At 32.6% G+C, this 23,229-nt stretch overlaps 1 protein-coding gene across 1 annotated transcript in view; it reads left to right on the forward strand.

The window, feature by feature from the left end:
* Erbb4 (erb-b2 receptor tyrosine kinase 4) overlaps nucleotides 1-23,229 on the forward strand; it is a 699,449-nt gene that overhangs the window by 434,192 nt on the left and 242,028 nt on the right. The window contains exons 13-16 of the mRNA XM_071619435.1: nucleotides 3,285-3,417; nucleotides 8,565-8,658; nucleotides 15,465-15,619; nucleotides 22,805-22,849. Coding sequence (XP_071475536.1) covers nucleotides 3,285-3,417; nucleotides 8,565-8,658; nucleotides 15,465-15,619; nucleotides 22,805-22,849 — 427 coding nt within the window. The remainder of the gene's footprint in view (nucleotides 1-3,284; nucleotides 3,418-8,564; nucleotides 8,659-15,464; nucleotides 15,620-22,804; nucleotides 22,850-23,229) is intronic.

Here is a 23,229-nt window from a genome sequence, read left to right on the forward strand (position 1 = left end):
CCAGCTTGCAGATGGCAGATAGTGGTACTTACCAGTTTTAATATAAAATAAGAGATCGGCTCACACAGTTATTTTATATATGTCTCTTCTTATATAGTTTCTTTCCCTCCCCATGGTTTTTGATGATTCATCCATGTTCTGTGTATCAATACTTCATTTGTTTTTTATTGAGTATATTCCATTGAACATATCAATTTTTTTTCAAATCCATTTACCTGTTGACAGTTATTTAGACTATTTTCCGTTTTGGTCTATTAAAAATAAGCTACTACAGGGTTGGGGTTGTGGCTTGATTAAAATTGACAAGATGAAAAATATTTATGTGCCATTGGAGATAAATAAATCAATAGGAACAGAACCAGAAATAATCAATCCACAGTTATTTTATATAAATATACATAATTTGTTATATTATATTGTTTTTATTTCTTTCTGGAGAACCTTGACTGCTATACTACCGTGAACAAAAATTAACTTCAAGTGGATCATATACATATTTGTAAGACCCAAAACAAGGACATTATGAAAGAAAACATCAGAAAAAAAATACCATGACCCTAGGTTAGGCATATTTAAAACTTTTTAGACATGATATGAAAAGCATGATTTATAGAGATAAAATTGATAACTTGTACTTCATCAAAATTTAAAACTTCTAAAAGACAGTATTAAAATAGTGAAAAGAAAAAGCTAAAATCAGAAGAAAGTACTTATAAAATAAAAAAAAACCCTCTCAATACCAGGAAATAAGAAATCAATATAATATCAAAAAGGAAGATTTGATATCACTTCACCAAACAAGATATATGAATAGCAAATAGATACATTAAAAGATGCTCAAAATCTTTTATTTTTTTTTAAACTAATGTATTTTTTTTTACTTTAGTTATTTCAACATCTTTAATCATGGGTAAATATAAATAAAAATTGCCATGATAAACTATTGCATGCCAATAAATGAAGACTGGATTAAAATAGTGATCATATCAAGTATTAACAAAGACATGGGAGAACTTCAGCTCTCCAGTTGTGTTCATGGTTGGTGGGAATGTAAATTGGTGCAACTACTTTGAGAGACAATTTCACAGTTTCATAAAAGTTAACCCCGTATCTACCATATTATTCAACCATACCATTTTGAATATTTACCCAATAGAAATGAATGTGTGTATCCATACCTTGTATACATATATTTATAGTAACTTATTTTTTTAAAGTACTTTTAGTTATAGATGGACACAACACCTTTATTTTATTTATTTATTTTTTATGTGGTGCTAAGGATGGAACCCAGTGCCTCACATGTGCTAGGCAAGCACTCTACCACTGAACCACAACCCCAGCCCTATAGTAGCTTATTTTTAATAGACCAAAATGGAAAACAGTCTAAATGTCAGTCAATAGGTAAATGGATTTGAAAAAAAAATGATATGTTCAATGGAATATACTCAATAAAAAATGAATGAAGTATTGATACACAGAACATGGATGAATCTTCAAAAATCATGGGAAGGGAAAGAAACTATATAAGAAGAGATATACATTATGTAAAATTCTATGAAACACAAATAGTATATGGTAACGGAAACTAAACCCCTGGTTGTCTGAGGGGGATGGGACAAAAAGGAGAGATTACATACATCATAACAAATCTTTTGGAGGTATTGGATACATTTATTATCTTTACTATGTATACATTTCATAAGTATATACACATGACAAAACTTATCAATTTGTACATTTTATACATGAGCAATGCATCATGTCATATATAACTCAGTAAAACTAAAATTGCTTTATAAATAAATAAATATAAATATATATATTTTCCTATCTTAAAGTGTATATATATATATACTCTCCTATCTTAAACTATACTGGTAGAGATTATTCATGTAAGCAGTTATAAAGTAAAAAGTCTTATTGATATGTCTGTCAGCCTTAAGAAAATATTTTATACTATTTAACATGGGCACTTCTTTAGCCCCCATGATATTAGACAAAGAAAGTAGGAACTAGGAAATTTATTTCACTATTTTAAAACCTTGTCAGCATCCAAGGTGGAAGCAGTATGCTCTCAAGAGTACATTAGAACAGCTTTCACAGTTTCCAGGATATGGTCCCCTGGTTATGTTACATTAACATGTTCAGGTGCCATTTAGTTCTATTATTTTCGCTTCTTCTCACCTTCTTTGAATGCATAGTTCATTTTTTTTTACTTGTTTAATTTCTTTTTGTTTAAGATAGTATTTTTTTTCTATTTTACTTCACAAATGACTTTTGCCATGAAACCTTACAGCCTATAATAAATAAAATCGGTAATCAATGGAAAGATAAAGATTTCAATGTTTTTATCTTCATGAGAATTCATAACATTTCATGAAAACCATATGCACTTGTGTTTCTGATGCCTAAAATCACTTTTCAGGTACCCAGAATAGAATTTGAAATCTTTATGAGCACTTCTTATTCAGCATCTAGTGGCCCTTCAAAAAAATTATGTTACACGATACAAATAATAATATACTGAATAAATGCCGTTCGGTATAAAGGAGAACAGAAATGGACAGTTTTAACTGGCAATTTTAAAACATAGCCCCCCAAATTTTTGGCACTTCTCCCATCATAAAAAAGACATAAGATTAAAAACCCCTGTTTGTATTTTAAACTCTATACCTCCTCATGGGTAAGCCTGAAATTTTGAATATTCTTTTAAAATTATTTTTTGCATGTACTAATATCAAGGTAGATATAGTCATAAAAATCTTGTTTTTTAGTTCTATTCTTTTCTCCCCCTCTTACCCTCTGTGTGTGTTTTACATTTTTTTCTCTCTTCTTGTTCAAGTATTTTTTAAAGATAATATCTTTCTTCTTTTTTTTTGTGATGTTATTTGATACAATTGAAGCATAAATACTTATTTTCTTAGTGGAGCCAACCGTTGGACTGGGAAAGTTCTTGGTCTAGTCCTTACCTTGGAACCGTCACCTCTCTTCCCTCTAGAATTCAAATAGATGCCTGTGTTTTGCTCAGTTTTGTATTTTATGAAAAATACAACATTGCTGTTCAAACATTAGTGAGTAGACCTCTGCAACATGAAGTAAGTGGGGGTAGGCTGGGGCATGGGGATTGGAGATAAGGCAAAGTTATCTGATGCAGATCTCCTTTAAGAAGCCAATGTCTTTAAAAGCATTTAAACAATCTTAGGAATACAGTAAGTTTTGACACTTTTTTTTTTTTTTTTTTTTTTTGCTTTATTTACCCTTGATTTTGGTGTGCTTTGCAGCTGCTGAAGGAATGGTGTGCAATCATCTATGTTCCAAGGATGGCTGTTGGGGTCCTGGGCCCGACCAGTGTCTTTCATGCCGACGCTTCAGCAGGGGAAGGATATGCATAGAGTCCTGTAACCTCTATGATGGGTAAGGAATTGCATACTGTCCCTTTTACCTCCTCAGCAGTGAGACACTGATTAGCTCAGATTTTTAAGATTTAAGAAAATGGAAAAATTTCAAAATGTGTGAAGAGATCATCAGGATTTTTCAGAAGACTTCATACTACAAAAGGGAGATAACAAACACATTTTAAGGCAAAATGGTTTTGTTTCAAATAACAAGTCCAAATATTTATATGTTGAATAGTATGTACATTTTAGAAATGTTTACTAAGGTAGATAATTTTTAATAAATTATAACAAAAAAGCACAGTTTGGAAAAATAAAAATCATTTTTTTAAGAGGGAAATTTTTATAAAGTTTCAGGTCTCAGCAATCTGTTCTACTTCTGATATTTTCCAGTTACTTTTCATCCACAGTCACTGCATAACTTTTGATTTTTTTCCATTCCAGTTACATACTTATTTGCATTTTAGGAAGAGTCCATGTTCCTATGTCATTGACAACTATTTAACCCTATTTTTGTAATGTCTAGTTGGAGAGGTTTCTGAAAGTGTTCTGCCACTCTCTAGAAAACTTGAGCAACATTTTAAACTGAGTATTTTCAATTCATTCTGGTAGTGCAATAATCACATTACTAGTAATAAAACCCTAGTATACACTACATTGCCTGGCATTTCATACACTCATAAAACCACTTTATCATAATATACCATTTTATGCATCATAGTTGTCCTTCATCGGTGTGGTAATGCATTTCTTAGCACTCTCTAAGTCAAGTTTCCCCATATTCTTCAAATGAAAATGTTTTCAACAGTTTTGTAAAATACAGCTTTGAAGCTCTTCATTTCTTCTTGTGCCTCATGAATTATCTCATTTTAACAACTATTTTCATGATACCTGATAACACTATAGTTTTGCCTTGTGTATCAACAGGATAAAACTCTATTTATAATAACATTATTATAATGATATTGATATGTTTCTTCTTTGAAAGATGACCCAAGCATATTCACTTCACAAAATTTAGAAGAAAAAGATAAAGCTTAGAATTTTAAATATAAATAACTTATATTTTTAAAAAACAATTACATAAGAACATAATTATTTTTTAAATGTTTTAGTTATGGATGGACACAATATCTTTATTTTGTTTATTTATTTTTATGTGGTGCTGAGGGTAGAACCCAGTGTCTTACATGTGCTAGGCAAGCCCTCTGCCACTAAGCCACAACCCCAGTCCAAGAATGTAATTATTTTTCAGGAAAATTTCAGCTTGTAATTTTGTGAGGTACAATAACCTGGTGAATTTGATAGTGAATTGAAAAGTATGTGCTACTTGTCTAATTTAATTGTGTTCATGCTTATACAGATTGTTATGAAAGTGTATTTTCTGTACATAAAATACCTTGGATGAAATATACCTGTTTGTGCAGCAGTTGGTGTCTCTAAAATGACTCATAAAAGTCATTAGTTCCACTAAGTGAATGTTATATTAAGTGTTTATTAAATTTATATGTGTAGTTCTAAGCAGGAAATATATTCTAGAAATCATTTTATCCAATAGAACAATCTTATAAATAATGAGGAACAGTATAATTAACTACTTACTAAAATCATAACACTGTAGAAGAACCAAGCTAGCGCTAGAAGTAGTAACACTTGATTTATCCTGTTTCCTTTCTAGAATGATGCTGTTTTTCTTATATATTTCAATTTCAACCTTGTCAGAAATATTAAATGTATAAATATGTGCTTATGTGTGTATGTATATATACATATATGCACACACATAATATAATATATATATAATAAAATATATATAAATTTGCTACATTCTACAAAACAGTAAATGGAAAACAAATAAGAAGTCAAAAAAATGCAGGGTATCTAAGCACTGATGAAGAGATCAATTTTGATATTTAACATTTTTCATATTTACATCATTTTAATTTTCATATTTACATTAATTCAAATCTTGGCTATCCAATGAAGGATTCCCTCTTCCCATCTTGTGACATTGGCTGGTTTCTGTCAACATTGCGTGGTTGCCTGGGTAGTTAAGGCCTTTGAGGAAGAATGAATTCAAATCTTAACTTCATTTCTTCCTAATTGAAATGTTCAACTTTTGACAAACACCCTAATCATTCTAAACTTGGATTTGTTTCCTTCTTCCCTCCCTCCTCACTTCCTTTTTGAAATGGGGTCTCATTGTGTTACACAGGCTGGTCTTGAACTCCTGGTCTCAAGTGATCCCCCTGCTCAGACTCCAAAGTAGCTGGGACTACAAGCACTCACTATTGCACTTGGCTAAACTTGTTTTCTTATATGAAAAATAGGGATAACAATGGAATAAGGTCTTAAGTTCCAGCAATAGAAATTATTGTCATAATTTCCTTTTGTGTCTATTATTCTGAGCTGTTTAAATGGTTCAGTGAAATAGTCATGTTAAAAACTGCTAAAAATAATCAAATGCAATTCACATTTACCAAAATTATTGGGAGAGCACACACACATGGATGCACACACATGCAGTGTGTGCATGTGTGTTTGTGTGTATATTAGAAGAGAACAAATCCTCAAAAGAGAATTTTTTTGAAGGGAGAAAGAAAAAATAATCAATTCCTGGCTGATGAGCATTCAAATATGGGTCATATCACTAACTGTATTTCTGTATTTCTTAACTATAATGCATAATCAATTCAGAATGAAAGAAAAAGATAATTGCAATGGAACCTTAAAACTTCCTGCCTACCTGGACACAGGGGCACACATCTGTTATCCCAGCGACTCAGGAGGGTGAAGCAGGAGGACTGCAAATTCAAGGCCAGCCTTGCTCATTTAGCAAGATCCTCAGCAACTTACAAGTCCTTGTGTCAAAATTAAAAAATAAAAACCCTGGGAAGATAGCTCAGTGGTAAAATGTCCTTGGGTTCAATCCCTTGTACCAAAAAGTAAAAAAATAAAATAATAAAATTAAAACCTTTCTGTCAACTCTTCTGAAACTTTCAGATGAACACAGAAACATTAACGATTGTACCAGTCTAAAAATCTTTGCAGGCATTTTTATTTTTAAGAATCACAACCCCTCATTGAAACAATATGTTTCTCCTTTACAGAAGATATTTAGGAAATTAAACTTAGAAAAGTTGAAGTATTTAAGTCCTAGAAATATCACTGTTGATTGTGGGTTTTAGTTTTGGAAGACTAGCCACTTGTGATTACAGAATCGGTTGAGCTAACACACAAGTATTACAGCAAAAACAAGTGAAACAAACTTAGCACACAAAGTTCATGCTCAACAGACTAATTTGTTAGGTCAAATTCAAGTGGAAGGGGAACTCTGGCAAAGTCACAGTAAAGTCACTAGGGGGCAGGGAAGGAAAAGAGCAATGGTGGCAAAAGTAAAGGGTAGGATCCTTTAGGAAGGTAGAAAGGAAGAGAGCCACACAATTGTAAGTCTGTGGAAGAAAAAGCAACAGGTTGTCTCCATGATTTTTCTGACCTGCATCTTCCTCTTCACCTCTCTGTGTGGACAAGTGGGTTTTGGAGTAGAAGAGTAAGAAAAGTATGGCCTCTGTTTGAGTAGCACAAAAATAATGTGCTTCATAACCGTTTAATTTCCAAAGAAATTATTATCCAAAACCAGTAATTAGCTGGTCCCTGGCTTTGAGCTGTCATAAAATTTTACTATACAGTGTTTTTCATCCTCTTTACAGTTTAACCACTCCCCCATACCAGGTCATATGGATCTTTGTATTCTGAATGTGTCCTCTGTTGAATACTTTATATCACTCCTGTTGATGAAGCATACAAAAGAAAACCTGTTTTTATAATTAAGAGTTTAAATTTAAGAAAATTCATAAAAGGTTTGATCTATAACAAACTAATATCTCATACTTAAAATTCAAAAAGCATGTAACTGCCTATGTACACACATAATTAAACCACCTATTTATGCTATTCATTTTGAAAGCCAAACTAATTATTCTGCCTTGGAATACATAGAGTTGTAATATAACCAACAGAAAACATTGTTCAACCTTTGGACTTCTGTTATTTATGAAGGCTTTAAGTATTCAATTGGGAAAAATAATTCATCACTCTAGGAATAATATGTTTGAACTTGTCACCTAATCAATTGGTGGTTTGGAATGGTAGGTCAGGGAAAAAAGGCATGAAATAATCAATAAATTGGCTACACATATTAGTCAAATTTTGTTAATTACTCTAAATAACATTCAAAATTGTCCTTACCCGGTTCTTCAACCTCTTGTACATTAGTAGGAATGAGGTAGTTGGAACATATTATAGATGACTGATACCCAATTATGGAAATGAAACATTTAGAAGGGACTTTGGAAAATTTAGGTATTGATAACCATTTAATACACAAATAGTCCAAAAAAATTATGAATGCAAGAAGGATGACCATCATCCCAATAGATTTCAATTAGAAAGTTTTAGGATTTAGCCATTAAACTATTTTTAAACATTTTATACCATAAAGAATTACTTCAAAAAGAATTGAGATTGAAAAAAATGTTGTGATAGTAGATCAATAATCTAAGAAAATAAAATCCACCATAAAAGATATTTTTTTCTAATTCTCTAAGGCAGATATTTTGAAAGGAGAAAAGAAATCAAAGCGTTTTTTGAAGTTTCACCAAAAATAAATTGAAGACTCTTGGGATTTGAAGGACAAGGATGGGGAACATTTCATGTAACTTAGCAACAAGAAAAATACAATAGTTCTTTCAAAGTTTAGAAATTAAAGCTTCATCCAAGAGTAAACTTTTATATGGATACAAACAGTCATACCCTTATCTAAAAAGGTAGAATGCGTTTTGCTGCGTCATCAGAAGAGTTACTTTTTTTTTTTTTTTTTTTTTCTTTTGAGAGGGCTAGAATCTCTCTCACAGGAGAGGTTTCCAGAATGAGTCTTTCATTGAATCCAATAGAGGACAAGGAGAGCCATCTGGCTGCCGTTTATCTTTTCTCCTAATGGAGAACTTAGTCCTTAATGTACAGGGAAATGTTTCTGATGCTCCTGGCACATAGAGAAACAAACTCAAAAATTTACTCTGCCAATAGGACTTTTAGCAGATGTTAGTTCATTTTTTAAGTTGACAGCTTGTTTGCTTACACCTCCTCATGCAGCTGATATTTTCACAGTGAATTTCGGGAGTTCGAGAATGGCTCCATCTGCATGGAGTGTGACTCCCAGTGTGAGAAGATGGAAGATGGCCTCCTCACATGCCATGGACCGGTAAGCCTGGAGGTGTTGTGGGTGTGCTTGGCTGTGTAGTATCATGTGTGAATGTTCTTCTATCATTGTCTTATCGTCTATCCATCCATTCAGTAGGTATCTATAGAATGCAATGGGGGAACATGTTTAATAGTTCACCTTTGAGAGGCTTACAGTTTTGTAGGAAGATAAAATGTGAGATAAAATATTTGAAAATACAATGGTATCAATATTTATCCCCCTGATAATGTATCTAAACAGAAGCATAGCCATGAAGTTGTCTTGGAAAATGGCACGTTGTTGAGAAGAATGCTACATGAGAATTTGCTTGAAGTATAATCATTGATGTAATATAAACATTTGTAAGTTATAGAAGATGAGAAACTAATTATATCATTGGGCTAGATGTTGAGAACTTCAAGGAAGGTGCTAGTGAAGTGGTGTTTGACTCATGCTTTGAAGAAAAATTTGTAAGAAGGAAATGTAGAGATTTTTAAATGTGATTGTTCACGTCGTGTTCAGGAAAAAGTATAACACATTCATTTCTGTATTTACCCACTTGTCTATTATGGCAGTGTGAAGGATAGTAAAAAGAAGAAGGAATAAAAGCATTATGATAAACAATATGGCAGAGAGAAGAACTGAGCTATGAGAATCCAAGGAGAAGCTATAGGATCAGGAAAGTCTTCATGGATGAGGTGCCATTTACATAATTTGAAGTTATCTTTAGGGAGAAAATGATACTTATTTTTTAGACCTCCTTTTGGTTTCCTCCTTTGGGCTTTTCCTTAATAATAAGATCAGTATGAGTTTGTCATCTCAAAGTGTCATATTCATCCTTCTTTAGAAAAATTTCCAGTTTATCTGTTATTGAATCATCTCTCAGTAGATAATTTGGGGACCAAATAATTTGGGTATAACTAAAAGCTCAACATTGCTCCATAATAATTTATTTAAAATTAAATAGTATTAATTTTTCTACCAGAGTGCTTATTTAGCACACAATTAGCTTAGGAAAAGAAAATATCACTGAGCCCTCCACACTTCCATTAGGCCCCAATGACCTGTTCTGGAAGTTCATCTAAAGAAGGATATGGAAAACGTGGACAGTTCAGAGGAATACTACAGGATGATTAAACTTGGAAAATCAGATCCCTGAGAGAACGAAGTGATGTTATTTGGCTTGAAGAACCAAAGTCTAAAAGGCAATTTAATATGTAATGATCTCCATGTAAGTACGTAAAGGGCACATACAGCTATTTTCCTTCTCCACCATGAACAGGCATGGAAATATAGTCAATCCACAGCATGAGAAATGTGAATTCCTTAGGGAATGTCATGAGACATAAGGAAGTAAATTTCTGTAAAAGTTTACTAAAACAAGTTGAGTTATCAATACTTGTTCTTTGAACTCTTATTTAGGTAAGTTCTAGATAATAATTCATAAAATGAAAACAGTCTCTTCAGAGACTCTGAAACTTTGAAAATAAACAGTCAAAATGATCAGGGATTTAGCCATCTCCTCTAATCAAGGCTGGGGATGATCAAATGACTCTGGGTCAGCAAACACCTTTTTAAAAAAGTTATGACAACGGCAAAACTATCTGCTATTTTATTTGTGAATCCTTATGGATGCTACTTCATTACACTGATATTTCCTATGGATTTATTAGTACTATTGTCTAACTGAACCTTTTTTCTTGACACATAATTTTTGTTTTTTCTTTCCTTTATCCTTTTAATTCTGGAAAAAAAAAAAAAACTCTAAGAAACATTTGTTCATTTAGTCAACAAACACTGTTTAAGAACTGCTTTGTATCAGGTTCCATTAGCACACCAATTATGAGTTTTTAGATACTAACAAACTAAATATTAATGTGCAAAAATATTTCTCCAACATCAACAGAGGCATTATTTGCATATTTAAATATATTATTCTTACATTAGGCTTTTTTGCATATATTGCATTCTGTTTATTAAAAACATTGTATTTTTACCTTTCTTGTAATTTTTACCTTTAAAAAAAATCACTCATTCCTAGTAATTAGTATTTTTAGTCCACCTAATTCCATAGACAGAAAACTAATTTGCTTAGAAGTAATGCAAACATAGTAAAAAGTATATTATATATTTTCTAGAGTAATTTCATAGGGAATTTCCCCTGTATAAATCTCTATAATAATCTGCTCCATAATATGATTATACTAGTTTTCAAGTATTGAAAAATTTTATGACCATTTTATCTATGAATCATAAGTCAAAATCATTATGATCATTATAAATCATATTAATGTTGAGTGTAGTGGTGCATACCTATAATCCCAGCCACGAAGGAGGCTGATGCAAGATGATCACAAGTTCAGAGCCAGCCTCAACAATTCAGAGAGGCCCTAAACAACTTAGTAAGATCCCCGTCTCAAAAGAAAAAAAGATACAGAACTGGGAATGTTGCTCATTTGTTAAGTGTCCCTGGGTCCAATCCCAGATACCTAAATAAATAAATAAATAATATTCATTTCCATGACTTAATGTTGAGTGCTCTTTGTGAGCTAGTTCTTTTGTAGAGTATTTTCACAAACTTTTTTTTTTTCATTTTTGTTTAGATATTGTTCCCATTTTGCCAATGAATAATCTTAGAACTGTTAAATAAATTGTCCATTATAGTAGATGTATGGATCACAATTGTAGCCTCCCACCTTAGGGCGTTTGACTGTCCCATGCTTTTACTGATCCTCATGCTGCCTCCTATTATACAAAATTATAGTAGTGAAGAACCGCTTTATTAATTTATCTTATTTTGTAGGTTTTTACAGTTTGTTGTTTATTTATTCTCCAATGGAATTTTGATAGTTTATAAATATAAACATTAAGATAACCCCAAATTAATGCTCTTTGAATTGTCATAAATTACTTGACAGGAGGGAGTGAAAATAGTCTTATAACAAACACAATTTTTTTTCCATAATGGCAGCATTTGTTGGGCCAGATAATTAATATTACTATTTAATTCTAAAATTATGAATTGACATATCAAAAGATAAGAGAAGGTGATCCATCAAAAAAAAAAAAATAGAAAGTTCAGGAAGGCTAGATGAGGCATCTGTGGAGGATAAGAGCACTTAATCAAGACAGTCTGAGATCAGTAAGCCTTGCAGTTATTAGCACAGTACTTTTTAGAAAAATCGTAATGGCTGAGCTCAAGCAGTGGTTCAAATTTTGTGCCTACTTAGGATGGGGATTTGCTTGCTTTCAGCCTTTATAATTCATGTAAGGTTTTTCTTTATTTCTGAGTCCATACGTTGATTTCACAATTGGTGACAGTGATGGTTTTGTGTGCTAAGTAACAGGCATGGGTTATCCAACAGTTTCTGGAGGCTTCTCCATGAGCCTGACACTGATAGAGGAAGTCATCAATGCTATTTGGAAATCACACTGCTGCCCTTACAGTTTATTCTGGTGAAATCATATTTCTTTGACTTGTCAATATTTCCCTAATGAAAATAATATATGTAATGTACATTTATATTGATAAAACACTGTTAATCTGAAGCATGCTAGAACCTTCTTCATTTAAAATGAAAAGAAATTGAGCTTATAATGATAGAAAGTTTCTCCAAAAGACAGACTCTCAGGAGGATGAGGAGCTGCAACTCAGCTATAGAAGATCTGACCCCAAGTTTCTTGCACTTATCATTTCACTTTATTATTATTTTTTTCAGGCAACAATGTCTTTAGTATGATAAGAAGAAAAATGCTTTCTGGGAATATGCCAGTTTTATGTTAAACGGGATAGTATTATCCTGCCTAATTATGACAGAAATCTAGGATCATTGTGAGAGGAATAAATTTGAAATCAAAGATGTCCTTTGCTTTTATATCTTTATCTGTCTGCTGTTGATCTTCATTATTTAAGTTAGTTGATTTATTTTCAAAATTTCCCCCATTCTGTGTTACTTTCACTATTTCTGTATAGTTCTGTTAAGAAAGGTAAGAGAAGGAGTGAGAGAAGAACGAAAAGTTAGGAAAATCAGACAAAGTTTCAAGAGACCAAAATGTTGCCCAGAGGGGCAGCAATGGAAGAGAAAGGAGAAGGGAATGGAACTGATTTTCAAAATATATGTTTGTTTTATATAAAAGCTAGAGTGGCTCTTAAAGCTAGATTTTCTAAAAAGGATGTGCTGACACAATATATAGCCCTCATGTTGCAATAGCTCTCAGAAAAAACATTGGCCCTTTCACATAGGGTACACGGATAATCTTTTAACTATTCAGAAGCAGCCCCCTCACTGTAGTGGCCTAGCATTGTAGCAGGCTTTGAACTCATGACACTTCTATTCAACATGGGATCCCTGAGTCATGGCATCCTGGAAAGAGAAGGCTGGAGAGTTTAGCATATGAATTCAAATTCATGTGAATTCTACATAAAACTCCCTGTCCAAAATAAGCTATACCTTATCTCTATTAAGAGGGTACTTAGCATATTCATATGTGGCTCCAAGTAGAGCTACCAGAGAAAATAATCCTGAGAGTAAAATGCAATATTTCTATCAGGATTTGGCCTGATATTTAGTTGTATAATATATTACTGTGTCCAGAGGTAGCTTACAATCAGGAATTAAATATATTGCCTCCATTTTCTATTATTGCATTTATACATTCATTCTCTACACCTAGTTTTTAAAAATCTTTGGAAATACAAAGATAGAAGAGTAAACATCATATGTATGTATATTTTTCAGTCCTTTATTATGGAAATAAAATGGGAAATCAGTATGTTTAATTTCTTTTGAGATTTGTTAGAATAGATTTTTTAGTTATCTCAAGACATTTTGTTTTCTATCATAAAAAAACAATCAAATACTTGAGATGCTTAAAGAACAAAGAACAAAATACAATTTACTTCAGTAAAATAATCTTGAATATTAAATAAGAACTTAACTTTGGTTTCCGTGTATTTTTTACATCTTCTGATATTGTCTGGATATTATTTTACATTACAAGAACTTAATAGAGAAATAATTCTTGATTCCTAATTCAGACTAAAACTGCCTAATTTACTCATAGAAAGTTTTATTCTGTGTTTTGCAAGAAGCATGTTTCTTATACCATAAGTCATGCCACTGAGCATACTTGCACAGTAAACCATTCCCTATAATAGATGGTATTATGTGCCTAAGTACCCATGAGCAGGTGTTAAAATTGGAAGGGTGTAAAGTATTCTTTTTTGGGAGGAAATAAAAACTTAACATTAGCAAACTCTTTAGGTAGAATAGGAATTAGGTTTCATAGGCCAATTGTTCATATTTATTTATTTATTTATTTTTAAGTTTTGAACATCACATCAAAATGTGAAATAGCTGCTTGATTAACCCTCACCAGTCTCAAGATTTCCCAGCCTTTCCCTGATTGCTTTTTCTTCATTAACATACTATGATTCTTCATTAGCAATTTCTGTCTTTAAATTTTTAAATCTTATATTTCTTATTTTCCTTGTGCATTATATCAGCAACTGGCGAATTCTGCTTCTTTTTGGTTAATGTTTGTGGAGGTGGCATAACATACTCCCATGAACAGATTTCATCTCTACGGTCTGTCCTCAATAAACAGTCCTGCACAATATTGTGTTTATATTTTGACTTCCAAATTATTGTGTTTGTATCTACAATACTGATATAATTGTCTCCTTGGTAGTTATTGTATTCTGTTCATGTGCATTGTCTTCGGTGTGAGCTATCAAAATTGTTGTCCTCTTCTTTAGATATAGACAGATGTTGGGGAGAATAATTAAGGGGAGAAGTTCCAGGAAGGAGTGGTCAAAGAGATTTTATTATCTTATAATCTTAAGACAATATGGTGTTCAAAAAGGAGGATTAAAATTAAATTTCAAGTAGTAATATTCAAAATATGTACATGTACAAAATTATAGGTATTGTTTATGAAAAATAACATCTTTAAATTGAAATGTTCTCAGTTATCTTTGATCTAAAATTAAACTACTTATTATTTTTATGTGTTTATTATCCACTATATGAGATACAAATTTTTTAATTGATCCACAAATTCTTAGATGTCTAACATTAATTTTTAAATGTTAATTATGTTGAACTTCAAATCTTTTTATTATTGTTTACTAATCTTAATGTGAGTTTTGGCCTTAGCACAAACTGATCTGAGATGAGAAATGACCTAAGAATTACTTTTATATGCCTAGCCTACCTAATTCCTAGTAATTCCATCATAATAAATTTTAAAATTTAATTTTCAAATGAAGTCCTTCTATAACCAAAAGACACTTTGCATTTCACTCTTCTATGTAAATCAGTGTTTCCTAATTTCTATTTTATCTTTTTTCTAACTATTTAGTAATCCCATTCACATGTTTTTAGTGATGGTGACGAATTACCCCCATGGAAATGGGTTATTATAAAAATTGTTGCAATATAATATAACCAAGAATGGATCACAAGAGTAAAACACTGACATCCTTTTGAAAAAGTCATTGAACCATTTTGCTGTTCAAATTAATTCACACTAGAGGCATGCCATGGATATCCTTTAACCCAGGGACTAATGGGTTTAAAAATGCAAATATTTCAAGCAAATGTATGTCCCTATAATATTTCCCCCCCACACACCCAGGGTATCAAAGCTGAACTCAAACCTCTCTTAGTGCTATTTATACTACAAGAGCTACATCTCTATTTGTACTGCTGAAAATGTTCTCTCTAGAGGAAGAGTTATTTGACACCAAATAAACCACATGCTTATGTTTCAATGAAAAGGCACCCACTTTTCTTTGTATTCTTTTTCTTCTTTTCACATTCTAGGGACCTGACAACTGTACAAAATGTTCTCACTTTAAGGATGGTCCAAACTGTGTAGAGAAATGTCCAGATGGCTTACAGGGGGCAAACAGTTTCATTTTCAAGTATGCGGATCAGGATCGGGAGTGCCACCCATGCCATCCGAACTGCACCCAAGGGTAAGCATCCTTGCCAGTCAAGGGCTCCAACTTGTACGTGTTACTAGTCAGCAGGTGCCCTCATGCATCTCTATTCCTGATACAGTCTCCTAAACTCAGAATGTCATCATAAAACTCTGTTTGTCTTTAGAGAATTCCTTTCTAAGAGAGTCAAAGTTGTTTGTGCCCTCAGAAATATTTCTGCTTAACATTTACCTACAACCATTTTATTAACGCATTCAGGCCAGGAAGGTAGTGTTGGGTATAGTTTGGATATGGTATAGAAACTCCTTCAATTTTAACTGTAGATTCAAGATTCAGAAAAGATAAGTTAATAATCATACTTCTGAGATTTATGTTTAGTAAATCTTTATCAGGTTTTCTGTTTCTTTGTTGTCATAGCTTAAAGTGAGGATATCTCTCTTTGATAAATACTACCTTGGATAACTCCTTCAATAAAATCCAAGCAAAGGTAGTAATGGCAGAAAAAAAGGAGACCTAGTGATATGAATATTAATAAAATAACTAGAATATTCTGTACAAGTAATTTTGTTGTTTGTTATCCTATAACCTAAAATTTCTTTGACTGTAATAGGATAATTTGAAGATGGTTACACACTTTTCTGTTTCAAAAGGTTGTATTGTATAATGTATGATGATCAGATTGCCTGTGATATGGGTAGCAGTGGAATAACAAAAACACATTAGAGAAAGAACACTCAACTATAAAAGAAGTAACATCACTTATCTAGAAAATCCCAAAACTATGTTTTCAAATTTACCTTAGTAAGGATTTTTCTTTTTTTTCCCCTCCAGAAAGTGCATAATGTTAGAATTGAGAGCAATTTCACATACTCTATCCTCCTCCTGTCCATAAACCCTCTTCTCCATTATGAATATCCAGAAGGCTGTGTGTGTGCGCGCGCACGCACACACACACACACACACACACAAACACTCACACACACACACTTGCTGAGAGTCATCTTGGGTACTTTCTATCTGGGAGGAAAGTGTGAAGTTCCATAAAAAGATTTTCTGCCAGATTAAGGCCTAGCTGTTAGAGGATATTGAAGAAGTTAAGCAAGCAACATCATTTTCTGCCAAGAAAACATCAATTTGCAGATGCTGCTACAATTTCCTAAAGGTCAAGAAATCAGCTTAAGTCACTCTGTGAAGTGGCAGATCCTCAAAAGGTAAAGTAATATTCTGCCATTCAAGTTTAAATTCAGTTTGGAAGAGCTAACTACCAACTCATTGGTTTATACATAAGCAAGTACATTGAGGATGCTGAAATAGTCACATAGACATTTTGCTTCAAGGAAACTAGAAGTAATAAACTGTTCTGCTTGTGGGTTTTTGGCACACCTGAGTTAAGAGTATTTCATTAAAAACAAAACAAAACAAAAAACAACTGGTACTGCTGGAGCAGAAGAGTCAGCAACTGGAAGAGAAAAGTTTGCCTGCTAAAATCATCCACAAGAGGGTTTTATTGTTTTGCAGCTAAAATTAAACCAGTAAATTATTCAATATAATATTGATGTCAACAGCTGTTGCCATTCAAAATGAGACCTTTTGCGGTTTTTGCAAATCTAATTACAATGCAGCCATTAGGGAAATGCAAGTAGAGATCACAGAGCCATAGTCTGGATGTGTGGCTGGTGTGTCTTCCTCTCCACCCTTTTAAATCATGATTATATAATAAAGGAAATCATACATAGTGGAGGGAAACAGAAGTAGGGAGCAATAGAAAACGATCAAATTACCATAGCAGCAAAATTTGGATCTCAGCAAAAAGGGAATATGAAGGTGTAATAAGGAACAAATCTCTCCAGATCATTTGGTAACTCTGATAAATAGAAAGAGGATGCCCTTAGCAACTCATGGCTGCATAATCATAGTGACACAGAATCCAAATATTGTACTCCCCATCATCTTTTAAGGTAAATGTATTTCTCTTATGACTGACTTGGTCCTGAGAAATTTTAATTGTTTTTACTTAGCTTCCTACTATCCTTTTTGTAATTGCCTCTATATTGTTCAAGTTTACTCATTTCATAAATGCTGTGATTCCCAGAACAAGTTATTTTGTTGTGCCTCAGACCAAAATTTAGGAGTTCCCCTGAGACTGAGTTCCCCTTATCTCCAAATTGAACATGAGCATATAGAAATATCATCTGTCTATCAAAAGATCCCGGCAGCAGTGGGGTTGATGGGATGAGTGACTATTTTCATTCCTAAACACATGTAATAGATGACCTATCTGTAGGTGTGAGCTCACCAGGCCAGCTCCACTTTGGAAAGCCGCTTTTCTTTTATATGCCAATATTATGTCAGGTAATTCAAGAACCAAGTTAATGTAAATGGTCTTTCCAATTACATTTTTTTAGAAGTAAAGTTCTTACTTTGAATACTGTTTAATGATTTTTCTGAAAATAAAATTACCTATGTAATACCTTAAAAGCACTTTTACTACTGTAAAAGTACATTAAACATATTGGCTCTAATAAGGTCCTCAGATATGTTTAAAATAGGTTATCCATTTAGCCCCTGTCAGGAAATTCTCACCAGAATTCCTAAAGGAAAGGGGAAAATACAAAAAGACAACCAACTAAACAACAACAAGAACAACAACAACAACAACAAAAAAAAGCACGTCTCTTCTTGCCATGCCTAGAGGACACTTTTTAGCACCATGTTCTTATTTTATTCATTCTTTGGCTTCGTTGTGTTGTATACTTGCTCTGCCTCAGTGATAGGCAAGTTCAGAAATGAAGAAGATGAAGATCTTAAAATCTATGAACTCGCAGTACAGTGAATGTATATTCTTTACTCAATTGAAGACCAGACCCTTCTCTACTATATTTTGAAATGATGACCAAGAATTTGAAACTGAGGAATGTTGTACCTATTTGTAATTAGCAACTAATTTGAATTTTAAAAGAAAGCTTGTAAAATAAATTTATTATTATTAGTTGGCAGTGAGTTCAGGGATTATAATTTCCTTAGTAACATTACTTCAACCCTTTTCAATGGATGTTTATTTCATTTTACTCTTATTTCAAATCAAACCTGTATTTGAGACATGGATTAGAGTTTATTTCATGGGACATCTTTTAAAACTCTCATTGAATTTTTGTTAATCTTAGAATCATGATTTCACATGTGCTTTAACCTCTTTTTATCAATTCTTTTTATAATTTAAAATTCTATAATAAAAAATGTATTGATGGAGAGAAGAAAAGAAAACCTGCTTGTGGAATTGTTGTCTATATCGTCAAATTATAAAATTTAAAAATGTTCTGTAATTTTCATTTCAAAATTTGGAGATTTTTTCCCCAATATATCTAAATTGCATTTGTTATATGGATATATCAAGATTTATACATTATTAAGTACCAAATAATGTTAACCACAGATCAATCATCAGAATTCCAGATATAGTTTTGGAATATGTTAGGCATATTAAGGATTTCTTTTCTGATCTTTCTGAAAACATTCTAATTTGAACATTAATTCTTTAGTTGTATTATTCCATATTCTATTTTTGTCTCTTACTTTTCATTTTGACTGTTTAGAGTTTAATATTTCTCTTGATCTATGATTTTTGCTGAATAAATGTAATTTCTGTGGCATATAGAGAAGAAGTGCATGAATTGAAATACTACATGCATCTTTAAATACACAGTGGCTTATACCTGGAAAGTGTGATTCCAATCAATCATAGCCTCACTCCTCTTAGTGTTTCATTTGTTTCTTTTATCCTTCGTTTATAAATGCAATTAAATCACAAATATCCTAATCAGTCTCCTCAAACTTCTTGAACTAAGTCTTGTCCCTTATTCCCTCTCTTCCACTTATTTTTGTATCTATTTCCCCAACTTACAAGAAGAAAAATTCTAGACTTAAAAATCACAAAATTATTTTAGTAATTTTTAATTTACTAGATTTCTCTGCATTTTACACTGATGATCTTCATCTTCTTCTCAAGGTTCTTTCCTGATTTGGTTTCAAAGGCACCACAGTTAATTAATTTTACTCAATTATATTTCGACATGCTTTGGGCACAAGACACTATTTGATGTTATATGCCACTGGAGTTCCTTGGGTCTTAATCTTTAATTTCTGCTTTTCTCACATTATGTATTCCTCTTCAGCCTATCTGTCTACTGCCATTGTTTCAAAACTGACTATGCTGTGTGTGTGGTTCCCCCTTTAACCCAGACTAGCCTTTCCATCTGATGAGGAACATTTCCACCTAGATGTAGGGTAACAGCACTAAACTCTAGATTGAAAGCATCAACCCTTCCTTCTCTTCCTTTAACACAAACAGAGAAAATCCTCTTGGATTCTCTCAGGGTGCTGTCTCTATTCTGCAAACTAGAAACATAAGTCATCCCCAAGTGCCGTAGTCCGGCTGGGCTAAATAACCGAGAGATGAAAAGCAACTTGAAGGTTGAAGCGGGAACTACTTTATTGCGAGTGAACTCAGCAGGAACTGAGCGAGAACTCAAAGTAGCGGGCACCCGAGATAGCAGGAGCCGCTTTATTGCGGGACAGCAGAGGTATATATACCCAACTGATTACAGACAGCTCGACTCAATTAACATCATCTAGATACAGCAGTCAGCCAATATGGATACCTCACCATCTTAATGGCTCGCTGGCATTACTTCACAAACCACTCCTCCTGGCAAGCTGCCAGGCGCCATCTCTACTTGTTTATATCCCCAACACCCAAGTCCTTTGGTCTTTTCACTTGCACCTTTAATCAGCCACCAACTCCTCCCCATCCCATACCTTTGAAGGCATTTCTTGTGTCCTTTGCCTGTGTCCTTAGTGATCATTTTGGTAGTTTAGTCCCTCACCTCTTACGTAGCCTAAAACTTGTTCCATGTTGAACAAGTCCCCAGCTGAATAGCCTCCACGTAGCAAAAACATCTATTTAAAATACAAGTCTAGCAATTTCACAGTTTTTTTTTAAAACCATACAATAATTTACCACTCCATTTTTTAAAACATAGTCTTCTAAGTCTGGCTCTTTCTCTTAACTCTGTTGCCTCATGGTTTGTTCCGTAACTATTCAAATTTGTTTGTGGTTCCTTCTTTTATCACCCCTTAAAACTCATGCCATGCTTACCCCAGCCCTCAGTGCCCTAAACTACTGATCCATCCCAGAGGGTGACTACCACCTTCCAGAGTAGCACAAGGTGTCCCTCTTGTGTCCTCCTTTAAACTACTCTTTTTTTTTACATGTCTTATTACACTTATCATATCATACAATACACATCTGTTTATGCATCTACTTCCTTCAGTAAATTGTGAGCTCAATGAAAATAGAAGTGTCTAATTCATCTTTTCTCTCCCTGCAGCTCCTAAAAGAGTGGGAATACTTTAGTAGGCATGTAATAATGGGCTTCTTGAATGAGTGAAGATCTTTCATTATTCACATTTTCCCCTCAAGTTGAATTTCACTATTGAATATTTTTATCTTTCAAGTGTTATTATAAAGATTGCAAACTAACCATAGCTTTTGAGATTCTCACTTGGAAATAAGAAGTAGACTATTAATTTTACAAAATGGCAATACTGTATTCAAAAAGCATTTTGAAGAAGATATAATAAGAACTTAGAAAAATAAGTTCTTCAGAATAGAATAAGAGAAAAACATATGAGACCATTTGGAAGATGGTTTTAGCAGTTAATTTTTAATTTTTGTAAGTGGTTTTTGATTATGGACTATATATATTACCAATTTAATGATACGCACTCTAGTTATTTATTATTGGTTTGTGTTCTAAAGACTTTTGTCACAGGTATATTTCCAAAATTTATATGAGCTAAAATTTGTCATTCTTTGCTGCTTAAAACAAATCCACAAAGCAAAAATGCAAGGAAATCAATTTTATAGCCAGTAGAAATATTGTAATACATAATGATGAAGCAGAAAGATAGTGACTTAATAATTATTTTAGGTAAGTTTTATTAATTCACTAATGTTTGGAGTCATCTAAAGATATCATGCGTGATCAAGCCTTGTATATTGGCAACTTTTTAGATCATTTTATAATGATTTTAGCTCCAGGTACTTTTTCAGCTTTGAAAATTAAAAGCTTAGAATATCTATATCTATCTATAATATGAATATATATGCACATATATATATATATATATATATATATATATACATATATATATATTCATATGAATACAAATTCTTTGTTACAAATCAAATACCTGTAGGTAGAATCTTAATAATTTCCTGGAGCTATTCATCTTTGATGGGAAGAAAATAAGAGCAATTCAAGTACATTGGAAGATGGAAGAAATAATATTTCTATAGTAGCTTAAAATGAAGTTCTAGGGACTGTGTATTAGAATTCTGTGCACTTACATGTGTTTATTTAAATGTTCAAATCAGTGGGCTCTTTAGTTACCTGGGTCTGAGTTTATTCATGTACTTAATGGTGTTTCTTATTTATTTGTTATTGTTTCCATTCAATATTAGGGCCGAAAATGCTTTTTAAAAATCCTGTGTTTATTTGTATGTTATGGCACTGCTATTTTAAAAGAAATCATCAAAATAAACTACAGCATGATGAATTCAGTTTAAACTTTTTGAATAAATTAATATTTAAAGATAAATATGTTCTTAAAAACAGTCACAACAAAGAATTGAAATAATCCAATTATGTAAAGTATCCATAGGAATAACATTAAAGCATGTTAACTCATTTTCTGCCAAAATCAATCTTTAATGATCATCAAACATGAGGTTATTATAGTGTATTGAATTTCTCATGTTTCCTTTTCTATTGATTTTGATTTTTACTTACACTTAAGGCTGTTTAGAATAACTCATATACATGAAAACAATTATAGTGATTGAAATATAAAGTTATTCACCAAGACATATAATCATAAATGATGCAAATGAATTGAAGTATGTTTGGAAGTTAAACACAGAACCAGGATAAAAATTCCTTTACTGTGCCCACATTTCCTTGCCATTCCACTTAGATGATTCTGGCAATTCATTCTGTGTATCCATCGAGGAATTTTCTTTTTGCTGGCTTTAAAGTCATGTTTCAAAAATTATGTGATAATTGAAATTAAGAGTTTGACACAGTCAGTACTTATCTGATTGTTTTTGTAAATGACTAATTTTTCTTTCCTTGTATTTTTTTTAATTCGCATCTTCTGCAGGTGCATAGGCTCAAGTATTGAAGACTGCATCGGCCTGATGGATAGGTACTTGGTGTGCTTGCTTCCCATGTTCTTCCTCCGAGGCTCCATGTGTGAGCATTGGTGCATGTGTGTGCATGTCACTGTGGATGGAGAATGATGTTTTCTGTTCTGTAATTGCCTGCAGGTGTAACGGTCCCACTAGTCATGACTGCATTTACTACCCATGGACGGGCCATTCCACTTTACCACAACATGCTAGGTAACATCTACCATGTTTCCATTTTATCACTCAAATCCTTTCCCAGTTATCATGGATAAAAAAAATACTAACCAGTTAGATTAAAGTTATAATTATATATTAATTTAGTAAGTTGTGACAGATACTTAAAACACTTTTCTTTTCCAGCCACATTTCTTAACTCTTTTTCCTTCATTTACTATGA

The sequence above is a fragment of the Marmota flaviventris genome, chromosome 11 (assembly GCF_047511675.1).
Source record: "Marmota flaviventris isolate mMarFla1 chromosome 11, mMarFla1.hap1, whole genome shotgun sequence".
NCBI classification, from domain to species: Eukaryota; Metazoa; Chordata; class Mammalia; order Rodentia; family Sciuridae; genus Marmota; species Marmota flaviventris.